General features: G+C 39.5%; 1 protein-coding gene across 3 annotated transcripts in view; it reads left to right on the top strand.

Annotated features, from left to right (window-relative positions):
• elmo1 (engulfment and cell motility 1) overlaps positions 1 to 15,968 on the top strand; it is a 393,582-nt gene that overhangs the window by 229,667 nt on the left and 147,947 nt on the right. For all 3 annotated transcript variants that reach the window (XM_008112853.3, XM_008112854.3, XM_062957287.1), the window contains one exon: positions 2,807 to 2,915. In XM_008112853.3, coding sequence (XP_008111060.1) covers positions 2,807 to 2,915 — 109 coding nt within the window. The remainder of the gene's footprint in view (positions 1 to 2,806; positions 2,916 to 15,968) is intronic.

Genomic DNA, 15,968 nt, shown 5'->3' on the forward strand with positions numbered 1-15,968 from the left:
ACAAGTCAGTGGCCAACTTCAAAGCATATATACATAAGATTTCCATACTATTGGAAATGTGAGGCAGAATGACCTAGTCATGTGACTTTATTCATTTGAGGTTATATTAGCTATTTTTCTTCCATTCCTGTCTGTGATCACTTTCTTAGTGTGATATTCTAGTCACTGCTGCTCAGCCCACCAAACATTCAGGTCTCCTTGGGCTGCAAAATAGTGACTAAATTTGTCAAGTGCTGATAATGAATCAGTGAGGGGCAGTGGAGATTTTTATTCCTGGCAAATTCTCTATATGTACCTCAGATATGTTCCTGCACATGCTTCAACTTGCTTTTGTAGGTTTTTTTTTCTCCCTGGCATTCTGGTATTCACCTGGCAGATTTTAAGTACTTCATGAAGCAGTTACTGAACAAGAATGAAAATACTCAGAATTTTTCTCATCTAAAGAGAGAAAAGTTTTCTCAATACAGAGAGACAATCCTTTGACAAAATGGCCAGTCTTACAGTATTCTTTTCATTTGAGTACTTTTTTGTTAAAAGAATCCTTGGCAGAAAAATACAGCTATGTTTATGCACAGAAAACAATTTTTCCCCCATAAACATTTGTTTTATAAAACAGGCCACAAGCAGCCCCCAGTGGCTCAATGGGTTAAATCCTTATTCCAAAAGGATTGCTGACTCGAAGGTTGGGTTGCTGACCTGAAGGTTGCTGATTCGAATCTGAGGAGAGTGCGGATGAGCTCCCTTTGTCAGCTCCAGTTCCCCATGTGGGGACATGAGAAAAGCCTCCCACAAGGATGGTAAAACATCAAAATATCCGGGCATCCCCTGGGCAAGGTCCTTGCAGACGGCCAATTCTCTCACACCAGAAGTAACTTGCAGTTTCTCAAGTCACTCCTGAGATGAAAAAAGTTGCAAAAAAATCAAAATGTACAAACAAATTTGTAATATCTGTGATGAGAAAACTTGTGCTCTTATTGCTGGATGTGTTTTTGTCTCATATAATGATTTTAAAATGGCATTCTCAGTTTTATTTCCATTCAGTTAAATTCTCCTTATTGGTGAATCACTTAAATAGTTCTTATAGCCAAAAAGCAAATACATTATGACTTTGTTGTCCCACTCTTCACCTTTTCGTTCTGTATAACCTTCTATAGCATGGGATGGAGGAGCTTTGAGGTTTTCTGCTGCCAATTAAAATAAAAACATACTGTGCTGTCCTACTTGGCTTTCCCTCCCTTGCTTATTTCCTGGTTGCTGTTCTTGGGAGGAATGTTCCATTGGCTCTCATTTTGGGGGTGGAGCTTGGGACTCCCCTTTAGGTTTGGATGAGATGGTTCAGCCTGGGAGCTAATCTTTAGAGGCTTTTTTCCCTCCAATTGCCATTCCAGAGAAAAACCTCTTAGAGATAGGTCTTAGAATTTGGTCTGGGTTCTTTGACCTGGCAAATTCAAACAGGCAACATAAATCACGTACTTACCTTATAGTCACATCATAGCTTTAGGTATTTACCTCAAAGATAGCAAAGCTTATAGTTCACCTCATAGTCTCGTACTTACCTTATGTACTTACCTTATGTACTTACCTTATAGCTTATCACCTTATAGTTTACCTCAGAGTTATTATAGATAGTTCACTATAGCTGGTATTTACCACTAAAGTCATTATAGATAGTGCTTATCATAGCCTTGTACATACCCTATAGTCCTTACCTTATAGTTTCCTCATAGCTTGTGTGTTTATCCTTTATAGTCTCTATAGCTTTCATTCTCAATCAATATAGTTTTATTTCTGTATAATTTCAGTGATTTTACCTCATATTATTTCTAATACATTAAAAGGACTGTTTCCTGTTTTCAATAAACATATTTTTGGTTATCTTTAATCAGCTTCTAGAGTATTTACTTTGGGGTTTGAGGTATAATTATAAGGTAAACCGAAGCCGCTTGGGTAGCCAGACCTAGAGATAGCCATTTTCCCCCAGCGTGCCTTCACACATACATTCTTAGGTAAAACTAATCAGGAGAAAGTGAAGTTGGTGGGAAAATATCTAAGAAAAAGCAATCATTTAGATAACACTTGTTTTCCAGGAAATTCAGAGTACTTCCATGGAACTGTTTGATATAAGGGAATTCAGAATTCTTTGAATTTGAAATACTTTGATCTCCTGGCCATTTTGGGGTTGGGCTTTTCTTTCTTTCTTTCTTTTTGCGAGGGGGGTTTACTTGTTACAGAGCTTATCACAAAATGCAGAAGCAGAGCTTATCTATCACAAAGCATAGCTCTCTGTGGAAAATTGTTTGAAATTATTTTCTAGACCCAGATTTTTTTTGCAGTTAAATATTAAAAGTGTAGCATCTGGAAGTGATTCAATTAACAGCAAGAACAAAACCCCCTTTTCAATTTACCATGCTGTGTTATGGGCTTTCACTGCATATCCAAAAATGCCAAGAAATTGCAATACTCTGAAGAAACACATTAGTCAGGCAGAGTGGATACTTGATGGTATTCAGTACAATGATTATTTCTAACTTCAGAGCTGCCTTGAGAATGTATGGCTTCGAGAGTGCTGGACCTCAATCCCAGGTTGATTTGTCCGTTAAAATTGCTATATGGAGTGTATGCAACTGAAGCGACCCCTCCACGTTACAAGTGCATAGTCGGCATCCGGTGCAATCCATATAAAATAAAAGGAGCAGGAGTTGTATTATTATTGTGCAGGGTTTCCAGTTTCAAACTAATATGGTATATAACTTCTATATTGCTTATGGCATACCCTTTTCTTGACTGGCTGGCTGTTTTATTTCAGATTGTCCTAGAAAACAGCAGCCGGGAAGATAAGCATGAATGTCCATTTGGCCGAAGTAGTATTGAATTAACAAAGATGCTGTGTGATATCCTGAAAGTGGGAGAGCTACGTAAGTCTTATCAGTGCCTTATCTAAACAAGCATTTTGTGGTTGTCCAATAGAAGTCTATTCAAAGTGTATCACTGTTGTAGAATAACAATTTCTAATGATGTGTTGCTCCACAAATAATGAGTTGAATGGGATGCAAAGATTAAGTGAAGTAACTTACATCTCAGATGCATAATATACAGTTTTGCATGCAGAAGCAATATGGTTTGTGGTATTAATTTCAGTTCATTGCTAAACCGTGGTGGGAAAATGTAGAATGAGTTTTTGCAAGACAGAGAGCTTTGGTATAATGACTGCATACATCATCTACTGATATTATAATCCAGTCACTGACAGTCTTCCCATCAAGGTACCTATAAACCCAGGTCCCAACAATAATGAAGAGATGAAAGTAGTCACGAAAGCTGATTCTGGGTTGCAGAAAAATAGTATTGTGCATATCCTGTGTAAATATGAAATAAGGTATAATCAAATAGACGTGATATTACCTGCCTGGATCAGATATTCCCTATAATTTAAAACAGGCAGTGAATTGTTTCATGAGGCATTGATGATCCAAATGTTGTTAAAGTTCAACATTCATGAATTTGCCTTCAAGAACAATACAAATAGAAAGATATGTCTAAACTATTTTCATTTGTGGCCAAATGCAAGGGAGGCATAAGGTAGAATTTGATAAACAATATACAGTATTGCAATTTAGGGAGTTTTATTTTGTTTTTCACCCTAGGGGATTCTGTTTTGTGTGGATGAGTGAGGGTTTTTTGTTTTGTTTTTTGCAAGCAAAGTATATTTCTTCCAATGAAAATATGTTGTTTTGACATATCAGGCTCGCCATGCACACCTCAAATAAGAAATATATCAGATTGGTTTTGCTGAGACTTGCAAACTCGAGCTGTCATTTTAGGAGAGCATATAAAATGAATCCTTCAATTGACGGTAAAGGCTGTATTGCTCAATAAAATCGGTTGTGCTAAAATCATCAGTCATAGTGTAGGCCTAAAGTATATTTGACAGTTTGTATTAATGCTGTAATGGTTCATTCTATAGAAATTCATAGCTTGCTGTACTTGCTCTGAAATATATTTTTAAAAACAAATTCTGAGTTATATGATTTAATATATATGATGGATTGCGTTCTTCTTGTACAATACGTAAGTGGTCAAAACTTTCTTAAAGTTTAAAGTAAATACATTCCTAGAAATTGTGGATTCTTAGGTTCATCCTGTATGTTATATTCTTATGTGCTGTGGGTTCATTCTGAATGGCTATTCAAAAATATGAACCTGGTTATGCTGGGAAAATATGGAAGTTGATCGGTTAAATCTATGCTGTTGTTCTTGTCATCCCTGTAGACCAGAGCTTTCCAAACTATGTGTTGCAACATGCTACTGTGTTGCCTGCAGTGTGTAGGTGTGTCATGTGAACGTAATGAAAAACATCAGAGTCTATGTGAAATAAGCAATAAATCATATATTTTAAAAATATATGTTCTGGGTACTGCAATGCAAGAAGGATTTTGACAAACTAAAAAGTGTCCAGAGAAGGGCGACCAAAATGATCAACAGTCTGGAAGCCAAGCTCTATGAGGAGCAGCTGAGAGGAAGCTGTGTATGTCTAGTTTGGAGAAATGAGGGCTGAGAGGGGACATGATAGCCATGTTTAAATATTTAAAAGGATGAGGAGGGAGCAAGCTTGTTTCTGCTGCCCTGGAGCAGTGGATTCAAATTTCAGGAAAGAAGATCCTACTTAAACATTAGGAAGAATTTTCTGATGGTAAGAGCTTTTTGACAGTGGAAAATGCTGACTTAGAGTGTGGTGGATTCCTTTCTGAAGGTTTTCAAACAGAGGCTGAACGGCCATCTACCAGGAGTGCTTTGATTGTGTGTTCCTCCATGGCAGTGGGTTGTGCTGGATGGCTTCTTATAACTCTATGAACCTGTAAATGAACGATTTTCATGAGATATGTTGTGTCCCCAGGCATTTTGTTATTATAATTTATGTATATGACTGTATGAGGAGCCCCTGGTGGCGCAGTGTGTTAAAGCGCTGAGCTGCTGAACTTGCAGACCCAAAGGCCACAGGTTCAAATCCAGGGAGCGGAGTGAGGGCCCGCTGTTAGCCCCAGCTTCTGCCAACCTAGCAGCTCGAAAACATGCAAATGTAAGTAGATCAATAGGTAATGGTGCTCCATGCAATCATGCTGGCCACATGACCTTGGAGGTGTTTACAAACAACGCTGGCTCTTCAGCTTAGAAATGGAGATGAGCACCAACCCCCAGAGTCGGCCACAACTGGACTTAATGTTCAGGGGAACACCTTTACCTTTACCTCTATGACTGTACAGTGTTCCCTCACTTATTGCTGGGGTTAGGTTCCAGGACCACCCGCAATAAGTGAAAATCTGCGAAGTTGGGATGCTATATTTATTTTAATATTTATACATTATTTTAGTAGTTATACACTATTTTAAGTCTTTATCAACCAATCATGTGTCGATAAATCGCCTCCCTCTCCTCCTGTTGCTGCTTGGGCTCGTTTTCTCTCCCTTCGGCTTCTCCTTCATCCCTTCCTTAGGCTGTAAATTGTAATTTTTTATGATTTATAATATTCTTTTAGAGTTTACTGAAAAACCGCAAAACAGCGAATCCACGAAAAGTGATCCGCAAAGTAGTGAGGGAACACTGAATATCTTATAAGGGGTTGGTTTATCTCCAGTTTGCTAGTAAAACTGAATGACTATGTCACTAAATGATGCATGTCTATGACCAACATGAAATGTTTGAAAAGTTCTGCTGTAAACAAAGGCACTTTGGTCTTTTTATTACATAGTTTGATGAATGAATATAATACCTCTATAATATTGTGCAAATTGTGGTTATCTTAGCACATGGCCACAGTAACAGATCAGGGCATTGATTGGTTAAATGATCAGATATGTGCACATTATAATCTATTTGTACATTTAATTCAGTGTTAATATTTATAGGCTGGATATTTTAAATTGTATTGTATTTTAATTGTTGTGAGCTGCATTGCATCTCAACCAGAGATAAAAGCAGGATATTAATAATAATAATAATAATAGTAGTAGTAGTAGTAGTAGTAGTAAAGTAACTAGTCAGTTTATGTAGTAAAAAGCCAGAGCAGTGTTCTTTTGAGTTGTGTCTGTAATGGCCAGCTCTATTCAGAGAAAAAATAAAGCATTTTAAAACTTAGTGTATTTATTTATATCCCATCTTTTCTCTCACACGGCATCCTTGTTAGCCTGCAGCACTGTATTCTTCTATTTTGCCCTCAGGAAAAAGACTGTAGGCCACTGCCAGAGGCGCTGTTGACTGGCTGGATTGGTGTTTAGAGTTTAGAGAAATTGCTGTTTCTTTGCATGAGAATTACTGCAGTAGCTTGGAAATGAGGGGAGTCCACGTGTGATGGCACCTGTCTACTTGGGAACGAAAGGATGACGTCTTTCAACAACATCCAGATGTCCATTCAGATTGGCAAGGCATGGCCGGGAGTGAACCACCACATTCATCCCTGCATACCAAGTCAATTCTCCCATCGCTGAAGATAAAAGCTTCAGAGGTGCTGCCTGCCAGCAATCTGCTGAACCCAGCATCGCCTACCATCGCGACAAGATGTGTTCAACCGAAGAACATTGAGTTTGTCACGCCACATCACACTACTCAGATGTACCCTTACACACTGGAGTCTCAATTGGGTTCCCTCTTGAGAAATCCAAGAAGAGACATCCGAGACAAAGGCATCCAGAAATTCACTGACCGACCGGATGACTACCTTCTGTGGAAAATCACCTTCATGAGGGCCATTCGAGATTTCAAGCTAGAAGCGGATGAAGAACTGTCCCTTCTTATGGCATGGCTTGGACCCAGCTCAGCCGAGCAAGTAAAAAGACTTTATGCTGCTCATGTAGCAGACCCCCAAAGAGCTTTGTCCACAGCGTGGTCTCGCTTGGACCAGCGCTTCGGTGCGAGCACTGAGATAGAAGCGTCCCTCATGGATCGACTCAACAGGTTCCCATCACTGAAGATGAAAGATTGCAAACAGCTTTGGGACTTTAGTGATCTTTTACTAGAGCTAGCTTCAGCCAAAAGGAAATCCAGAGCTCCCAGGTTTAGCATGTCTGGACCAGTACACGTCACAGAGTGCCATTCTCTGCAAACTTCCCTTTCCTCTTCGAGAAGCTTGGGGGAAACAGGTGTTCAAGTACAAAGAGGAGAATGCAAATGTATACCCGCCCTTCACTTTTTTGGTGGATTTAGTCACTAGAGCAGCCCGTGAGAGGAATGACCCTCAGACAGGTCTTCTCGCTTTGTACCAAGACCTAAAGCCTGAAAAGACCTCCAAAGAAGACAAAGCCCAGGGCAAAGATCTTAGAAGGAACCTGAGTGTCAAGATGACAGACGCAACTCCTGCAGCTTCTTCTCAACCAGTCAGCAACAACACCATATCCTGTCCCATTCATCAAAGGCCACACAGCCTAGCTGAATGCAGAGAGTTCGCAAAGAAGCCTTACAAAGAACGACTCCAAATAGTTCAAAAGGCCAAGGTGTGCTTTAGATGCTGCGGCGCCACTATTCACTTCTCCAAAGACTGCAAAGAAAAGGTTAAATGCCAACACTGCAACAGCATCAAGCATTGCTCTGCAATGCACAACTTCAATTCCCCTCAATTCAAAGCAAAGTCAAATTCTCCTACCAAAGAAGAAACCAAAGAAGACCAAAAGCCTACAGAACCTCAGGTAGCCCTCAAGGCTCCTGCGGTTGCCTGCACCAAGCTTTGTCAAAATAGCCACAAGCCCAGGATTTGCCACCCAATCTGCCTGACAGAGGTGTATCCAGACAAGCAGCCGTGGAATAAGAAAAGGGTCTACGTCGCCTTGGATGCCCAAAGTGACGCATCTCTTGCAACCCCAGAGTTCTTCGACATGTTCGATCTTCATACAGAGACAATAGAATACACCATATCCACTTGTTCTGGAAAGAATAAGATGAATGGCAGAGTTGCAACAAAGTTCAAAATCTCACCTGTCGGACAAAAGGCCAGGTACGATCTTCCTGACCTTATAGAATGCAGCCTAATTCCCAGGAACAAAGAACAGATAGCCACGAAAGAGGTGGTACAAGCCCATCCTCATCTCAAAGGTATTCAAGATCTAATTCCAGCTTTGGACTTGGAAACAGACATCGTCATGCTTATCGGTGCAGATTGTCCCACACTGTTCCGTGTTAGCAACCAGATTGAAGGTCCTAAGGGATCACCCATGGCCCAGCAGTTGCCTTTAGGATGGACGGTGTTAGGCCCAGTCTGCCTGAACAAGATGTTCCAGCCTGTCACTAAAAGGCCTTCACTAATGCAAGGATGTGCCAGCCACATCTCAGTTTGCTGCCAGGGAGTAATGCCCGATTACTCTCCCATCATCGAAGTCACAGAGAGAGATGAGCAAACAGCCTTCTCTAAAAATGATGAGAAGTTTCTTGAGATGATGAACAACCAAGTCACTCAAGACCCTGAAGGTAATTGGATAGCACCTTTACCTTTCAAGCTGGAAAGACCATCTCTACCCAACAACAGAGATGTTGCCCTTCATCATCTCCTGTCCTTAAGAAGAAGGATGCTAAAGGATCCGAAGGTAAAGACCCAGATCACCCAGTTTGTGGAAGACCTCTTCAGAAGCAACTACGCTGAACCAGCCAGCGTGTGTGTGGAGGGAGAAGAGCAGTGGCATTACATATCCACTTCAGAAAATCCGGCAGATGTGACATCCCGAGGAACATCAGCCGCAAAGTTGTCCAAGTCATCCTGGATCACTGGACCCAAATGTCTTCAAAATCCTTCCTTTCCAGAAAGCATTTCCGTGCTCAAAGACACTGAGTTGCCAGAAATTCAGTCCTGCAAATCTACCATCGATGGCCAAGACTTATCAAGGCAAGGTTTAAATCCAGCCAAGTTTGAAAAATTTCCAAAATGGACTAGACTTCAGGCAGCCATTGCCAGGCTCATACATTACATCACTACAAAAAACAGTGGTGCAATTCAGCCCCAAGATCTTTCAAAAGCCTCAACAGTCATCCTGAGATCCACTCAAAGACAGTGTTTTTTAGAAGAAATAGCATGTCTAGAAAGAAAAGCTTCCTTGCCCAAAAATAGTTGTTTAAAGGACTTGAACCCCTTCCTGGACAATGAGGGTCTCCTTAGGGTTGGAGGTAGACTAAAAAGAGCAAAGATTAGATCCTGTGTTAAAAATCCTGTTTTTTTGCCACACCATAACCACATAGCTCTGCTGTTAACACAGCATTTCCACGCAAAGGTTAAACACCAAGGAAGGTCAATTACTGAGTCTGCCCTAAGAAACTATGGGTTTTGGTTTGTTAATGCTTGTAAAGGTTGGGGATTTGGTGTTACTTAAATAAAAGATGCTCCTAGATACCAATGGGCTAAGGGTATTGTGTCAAAATTATATCCTAGCTCTGACAATAGAGTGGGCAAGGCCCAGGTTAAGGTCGTCTCTAACGAAAAGGTTTTTTTTTTTATTTGACAGGCCTATTAGCGACATGGTTGAGTTATTTTCACAAGACGTACAGTCTTAAAGTTATTAGACTTAAAGGTATTTAACTCCATTTTGTTTAGATTTCCGAAAGTCCGGAAATCTAGGCCGGGAGTGTGACGGCGCGAGTGGCGCCATCTATATGTCAAACTACAAGTTTCAAGATTTGAATTGTTGTATCATGCCTGATTTTGCCCTTACCCTGTAAATGTAGTTGGATTGGTTATTTATATCTGTCAATCAATGTTGTTTGTACCTGTTATATTGCTCACTCAGCAAAACTGTTTGGCTCCACCTCTTCCTGGAGTAGGACTGTGTTTCCTCCTTTTCATTCCACCAGCAAGTTCTCTATCGGATGGACGTGAGAGAGAGACTTGGCACTAAAAGCCCTTTAAAAGTTACCTCTCAGCACCAATTCTGAGGTTCTTACCCTTGGGACTCACACTTCATGTTCAGGGCCAACCTGAACAACGTTGAGGAGTCTCAAGCGCCTCCACATCAGTCCTTTGGCAACGGAGGAAGACTCTTGTCTTCAGATATAGGTCATTGGACTGAGTCTGAGTTTGCTCCGGCATTCACAGCCAGAGAAAGAGGGATCTGGACAAGCTTCATGGACTTAAACAATCAAAGACTGTAATGTATATTTTCTTTTACCCCCTTTGTGAAGAATAAACCCAGTTTTGAGTTAACTACAGTGTTTTGGTCCTTGGGAGTTCCAGTTTCCCTAAAGGAGGGCAAGAAGCAATCCCCTGGGGAAAGATGTCACGTCCATGCCTCTTTCACTAAGAGTACAGCCCCAGGCGCGACGGCACACCACGCAAGAGTCCCCACTCAGAATTACGAGGAGGGGAAACCAGAGAACAGTGTCTTGTACTTTTAATGGCACAATAGTAATGTCAGTTAGCAGGAAACATATTCAGGGGTGGTTATATTTCCTGGGTTTGAGTTTTGCCACAATAGAGGAAACTTCAACAAAAAGGAGCAATGAACCAAGACCTAATTCTTTGAGGTTTTTGCTTCTATCAAAGATAAAGTTTTTCCATTGGACTTCAGTTGACAAGTTTTACCTATATATTACATACACGGTGTTTCGGGTGTAACAGCGCAGAGACTCCATGGGAAATAGTTTGTTAATATCAAGTCAGGACGGAACTTATGGTATAGTACAGTATAGTATGGGTATAGTATTAGACCTATATTTAATAGTAATTTGCAAGCAGTCAGAAACTACATTTATCCTGCATTTACAATCCTTTTGGGCACTGATTAACTAAGGCTAGATCTGCACTGCCCTATAATCCAGTTTCAGAATGTAGATTAACTGCATTGAACTGGATTGTATCAGTCCACAGTGCCCTATAATGCAGTTCAATGTGGTTAATCTGCATACTGAAACTGAATTATAGGGCATTGTAGGTTGAGCCTAAGAGTCTACTGTACAATATTATCTGCCTAAGATAGATGCAGTTAGCTTCACACAGACATGGGTAGCTGGATCTCAAGGGAAGTTACTTTCTGTTACTAACAGAGTTCAGGTGTTATTACCTCATCCTCATAGCCAAGAAGGAATGACCTCTGGCTGTACTGAAATCCCTCTATATCAGTGGTTCTCAAACTTGTGCAGTATTAGGGCCCTTTTTGTAGCAAAAGTTTCTCATGGAGCTGCAAAAAATGTTTAAATATTATATTATATCATACAGGTAAAGCCCAATCAAAGCACCACGAACAGATGGTCATAGAGCTTTTGTAACAACAACAACAACAACAACAACAACAACAACAACAACAACAACAGAAATCTCAGGAGCCATCCAGTTAAACTCCTTTCTGCCATGCAGGAAAAGTACAGCCAGAGCACCCCCAGAGCGGTGGGAGGGAAATAAGGTTTTGGAAACAAGGATGGAGAGGGGAAAAGGCTTTTGAGAGTGAGGAAGAGGGGAGGGGAGGAGCAGAAAAAAGGAAGAAAAGCTTGGAAGGGGAAGAGGGGGAGAGACAAGAGGGAAGAAACTGTGGAGCCCCTCAGTATACAGACCCCCTGCTCTATACCATTTTAATTGACAGCAGAAACGTACATTTAACTCTCTGCCCTGGACTGTGGTGGAGGCTCCCTCTTTGGAGGCTTTTAAGCAGAGGCTGGATGGCCATCTGTCGGGTGTGCTTTGAATGAGATTTTCCTGCTTCTTGCAGGGGGTTGGACTGGATTGCCCATGAGGTCTCTTCCAACTCTACGATTCTATGATTCTGCGATTCTTCTTGTATGATTTATCACATCTTTGTCTGATGAAAAAGCCAATAATGCTTTGAAAACTTCTTTGATGCATTTTCTGTGTTCTGATTGACCAATAAAGGTATTGCTTTTTTGTATATTTGGGGTTCTGTTGTTTGCAACAACAGGTAATATGGAATAAAGGTCAGAGTAATAATGCAATTAATTCCTTTTTAAAAGCAATATGCTAAGTTCTGGCAATACCTAGTTAAACCAGTATTTTAAAAGATGTTAAAATGCTCGACATTTTCCAGTTTTATTATCTCCAGCAGCCAATTTACTATGGCATATGAAAAAAGAGAATGTGTCTTTATGGGTCATGTAATTCAGCTACATCAGGCCCATCATCAATTTTTTTGCGGTGTTTATAGTGATCTACTTAAACTAGATCTGGACTGTGCTATGTGGGTCAGAGTGCATTGCCACATTTGCCCTGGGAGAAGAGATGGAAAACACGGCAGAAGGGACCATGTGGATTTGCCATCTGTGATTAGGCTTGGAGGCAGGTTCATTCTACTCAGGTTTTTGTTTCTTTTTCTTATTACTTATCAATCTGTGCAATTTGGAATTCCTCTCTGTGTGATATCCGCAGCTTGGTGTGATTTGTGAAGCCATCCAGTATAACACAAGAATTGGCTTGAGGGCCTTGAACCGTAGAAGACTGATTGTGATAAGTAGACAGGCAACTTCCTTTTGGTTCAATGTTAAAATTCAAGCTCTGTAAATTGCTTGTAGTTAAGAGCATGTCAGCACAGTTTTTAGAATATAGATATAAGATAGATGTTCCTCTTCGAAAAATTCCCCACTTAAAAAAAATTGCACTTCCAACCATGCAGGTCTCTGTGACTCATTTGTTCCTAATATTAAGGGTTGGTGTTTCTTTAATTTTAAGAAAAATCATACACGTTTCAAGTTTTTTTCCCCTGAGATGCCAGGATTCCTTTCAGATAGGCATGAGTATTTAACCTTGTTCCATTCTTCTGGATTTTCTGACAAAATTGGGTTGCTTTTTTTTTTTTTATAAACCAACATATACTAACATCAAAGATAGCCACAGACTGGTGGAAGAACATTTCAATGTATTTCCACGTTTCTGGAGATAAAGTGTTTAGAAAGGGATTGAGCCTGTAGAAAATGAAATGTTTAATGATTTATTGTATCTTATGCTCTTCCAACATTTCATCGATGAAAACCAGAACATGAATTAATTGAATGCAAACTACTACTGTATTTTGAGTCCAGTTTGCAGCAGCAGAAGTAAGCTAAGGATAAAGGGAGAAAGTGTGAGGAAGAGAGAGAAATACTGGACATTTTAAAAGCAGGTGAAAAAGTGGAGTGACAGGATTAATTAGGACAGTCCTACCAGATCAAAAGAGCTGACTGCTATGGTATGGTATCCCACCAGTCCACAAAGTGGCAGTTGGGCTTTACAACAGCCTAGTGAATCCTTGATCCACATGGCTAAAACATGTATTCCATTAATTGGCGAGATGCCAAAAAATAGGAAACATATTTTATGTTCATGAGTTCCCAGCATACCAAATTCATTGGAAATGGTACTTCGCTTTAGGGAAAAATATTGATGGTTATTACAAGAGATACGGTGATTACATTATGTATCACATTTTTTGTTCCTGGGTTATAAATGTCATATCCTATTTGGTTCTATCATGGAAAAAGTTTATTAAACTGCAAAACTTCGTTTTTGCGGGACATCCTCCAAGTCCCTCCGGGGAGATGGGACGGGGTATAAAAATAAAGTTATTATTATTATTATTATTATTATTATTATTATTATTATTATTATTATCCTGCAGCACATTTTGCTATAGTTTTTCAATAAATATCTCATAAAAGTCTCAACAATTCAACATAGTTTTCGGCAGCCACAACAACAAATTTTGTGGAGTATAACTACTTTCAAAGTAAGTAGCACACAATTAAACAAGAAATAACACTTTCAAACCAGGACCAGAAAATATTTCAAATTTTGTGGTATGTTGGGTGGAACTGAGATCAGGGCCTCCTCAGAAGATCTTAATATCTGGGCTGGTTCATAGGGGCAGATACGTTCAAACAGGTAAACTGAGCCAGGACCATTTTAGGGCTTTATAGTCTAAAGCCAGCACATTGAATTGTGCTTGGTAGCAAATTGGCAGCTGAAGCTGCACAACTTTTGTGGGAAAGCTGCACAGTTTCCTGTAGTTGTGTATTTGTTCGGTACTTGTTTTAATGTGAAGTTATTGAAGTTTTATTTCCCCAACTAATGCAGAAATCAAAATTCAGTGCTATTTCAGTACTTGATGCTGAAAGAGAAGAAAAAGAATGGAATAAACGTACAGGTAGAAAGGCAGTTTGAGGGTATTTTTATCTGGATGAAATATACCACCAAACAGAATAATTTAAATCACCATGAGGAAAATCCATTTTAAATAGCAGGTTTAAATCCAATACTTTTTCACATAGTTCTTGAACAACAAAACAAATCTGGGCACTAAATTTTTCAACAATTTACAGTTTCAGAGAGTTACATTTCTATTCTTTTCTACTTTAGCAAACCAAGTGTTAGGGGTGTTTTCCTCTTTGTCTGCCTTATTTCATTCCCATATTTGAGAGGCCCAATTCCACTCTCGTAGGCATAGTCCCACTCGCCCCATCTGATTTTGAAATCAATAATACTGCTTTTTAAAAAAGAGTTTAAAAAAGAATTCTAAACCAAAATTATTTCTTCATTCCAATTAGTGAGTAATCGAGGACTCTCTGGAACTTGCATAACTGTTGACTTATCAACTTCTTTTTAGTTCAGCAGGTCTTACTCTAGTTGTGCACCAAAGTGTTTTATTTAAGGTTGCTTTGAACAATCCAACTTAACGAAAGGGTAAACTTTTTAATTTTAAGAAATCATTAATTTTTATATATTCGATCACTATCTACAATATTTTAAGGCTATTTAGGTAGTTACTAAATAATGACTTTAATGTCTGATTGACGATTACGATAACTAAGTAACATTGTTGTTAGCTTACTAAATTTACCCAGCCTCAGTGCATAAACCTGTCATTCCCCGACCACAAAAGACATAGGCTAGATGAAACTCTGTCAGGAGTGCTTTGACTGTATATTCCTTCATGGCAGAGGCTTGGACTGAATGGCCTTTATGGTCTTTTCCAACTTATGATTCTAGAATCAGCCAAAAGACCTGTCCCTTTGGATTGGGAAAAATTATGTACAGAACTATAATGAACTATAGTTTTTATTTCTTATTTGAGTCAACTGTTCATTATGGATCACCCTAATAATATATACTTAGCATCACTATTGTTTAGCTCATGTCTCTTGGAAGAATTATGAAATCATTATGTCCTCACTACATAGGTGGTATCAAAGAATCTGCAGTAAGTGTGACCAAGTGGCTGAACACATAGTCTTTGGCAGGTTTTTTAGTTTAACCCAAAATGACTCTATGTAATATCGGAATGCTTTTGGAGTTCCATCAGTTTCAAAACTAGCTAATTATAAAGCATCTTTGTTATGTGTATTTAGAACATTTTAATTGTAAATCTTAGGCACATTGAACCAGTTGTGCAAAGACAAAGCCAGAGAGCTGAAAAGGTTAACAGATGTAACTGCAGTGTTTTGGGGATTTGCTGAGGTCCTTGAAAAAAAATCTTTGACCAACCCTGGCATTTTCCTTCATGCTTAACATTTATCAGTTGTCCGTTTGGCAACCGAGCTTAGCTTTTAAATATTGAAAAAATTAATAGGGCACATACTGCTATATTTCTTTGCCAACAAATCCTATTTGCCTTCGCTCATAAAAATAATGCAAATGAGTAATCGGAAGTGCTAAAACTGCCTGGTGAAACCAACCCTGCAATTAGGGCAGAATGCTTAATGGTAGGACATTGATGTTCCACTCCACTTTGAAGCCTCATTTATCACTTCCTTTTATTTTCTTTTTGCTGATGAATGGCTTTAAAACAATTAGCTTCTAACAATTAAACTTTGCTTGCCCTTCCCAAGAATCAGTAGACAAACTTCAGCCATAAGAGGGAAGGGAGTTTCAGCCCCTGGTCTTTCCTAGACTTTCAAAATACTAATACTTTAGCTGTCTCTTCAGTAAAACTGAGATCATTGTGCATGCTGTTGAACTATAATTTGCTTTGGCTCTAATTTATGACATGGAGGAAATGACCGGGAGGGCCATCTATTTTTGGAAT

The sequence above is a fragment of the Anolis carolinensis genome, chromosome 6, assembly GCF_035594765.1.
Source record: "Anolis carolinensis isolate JA03-04 chromosome 6, rAnoCar3.1.pri, whole genome shotgun sequence".
Taxonomy (NCBI): domain Eukaryota; kingdom Metazoa; phylum Chordata; class Lepidosauria; order Squamata; family Dactyloidae; genus Anolis; species Anolis carolinensis.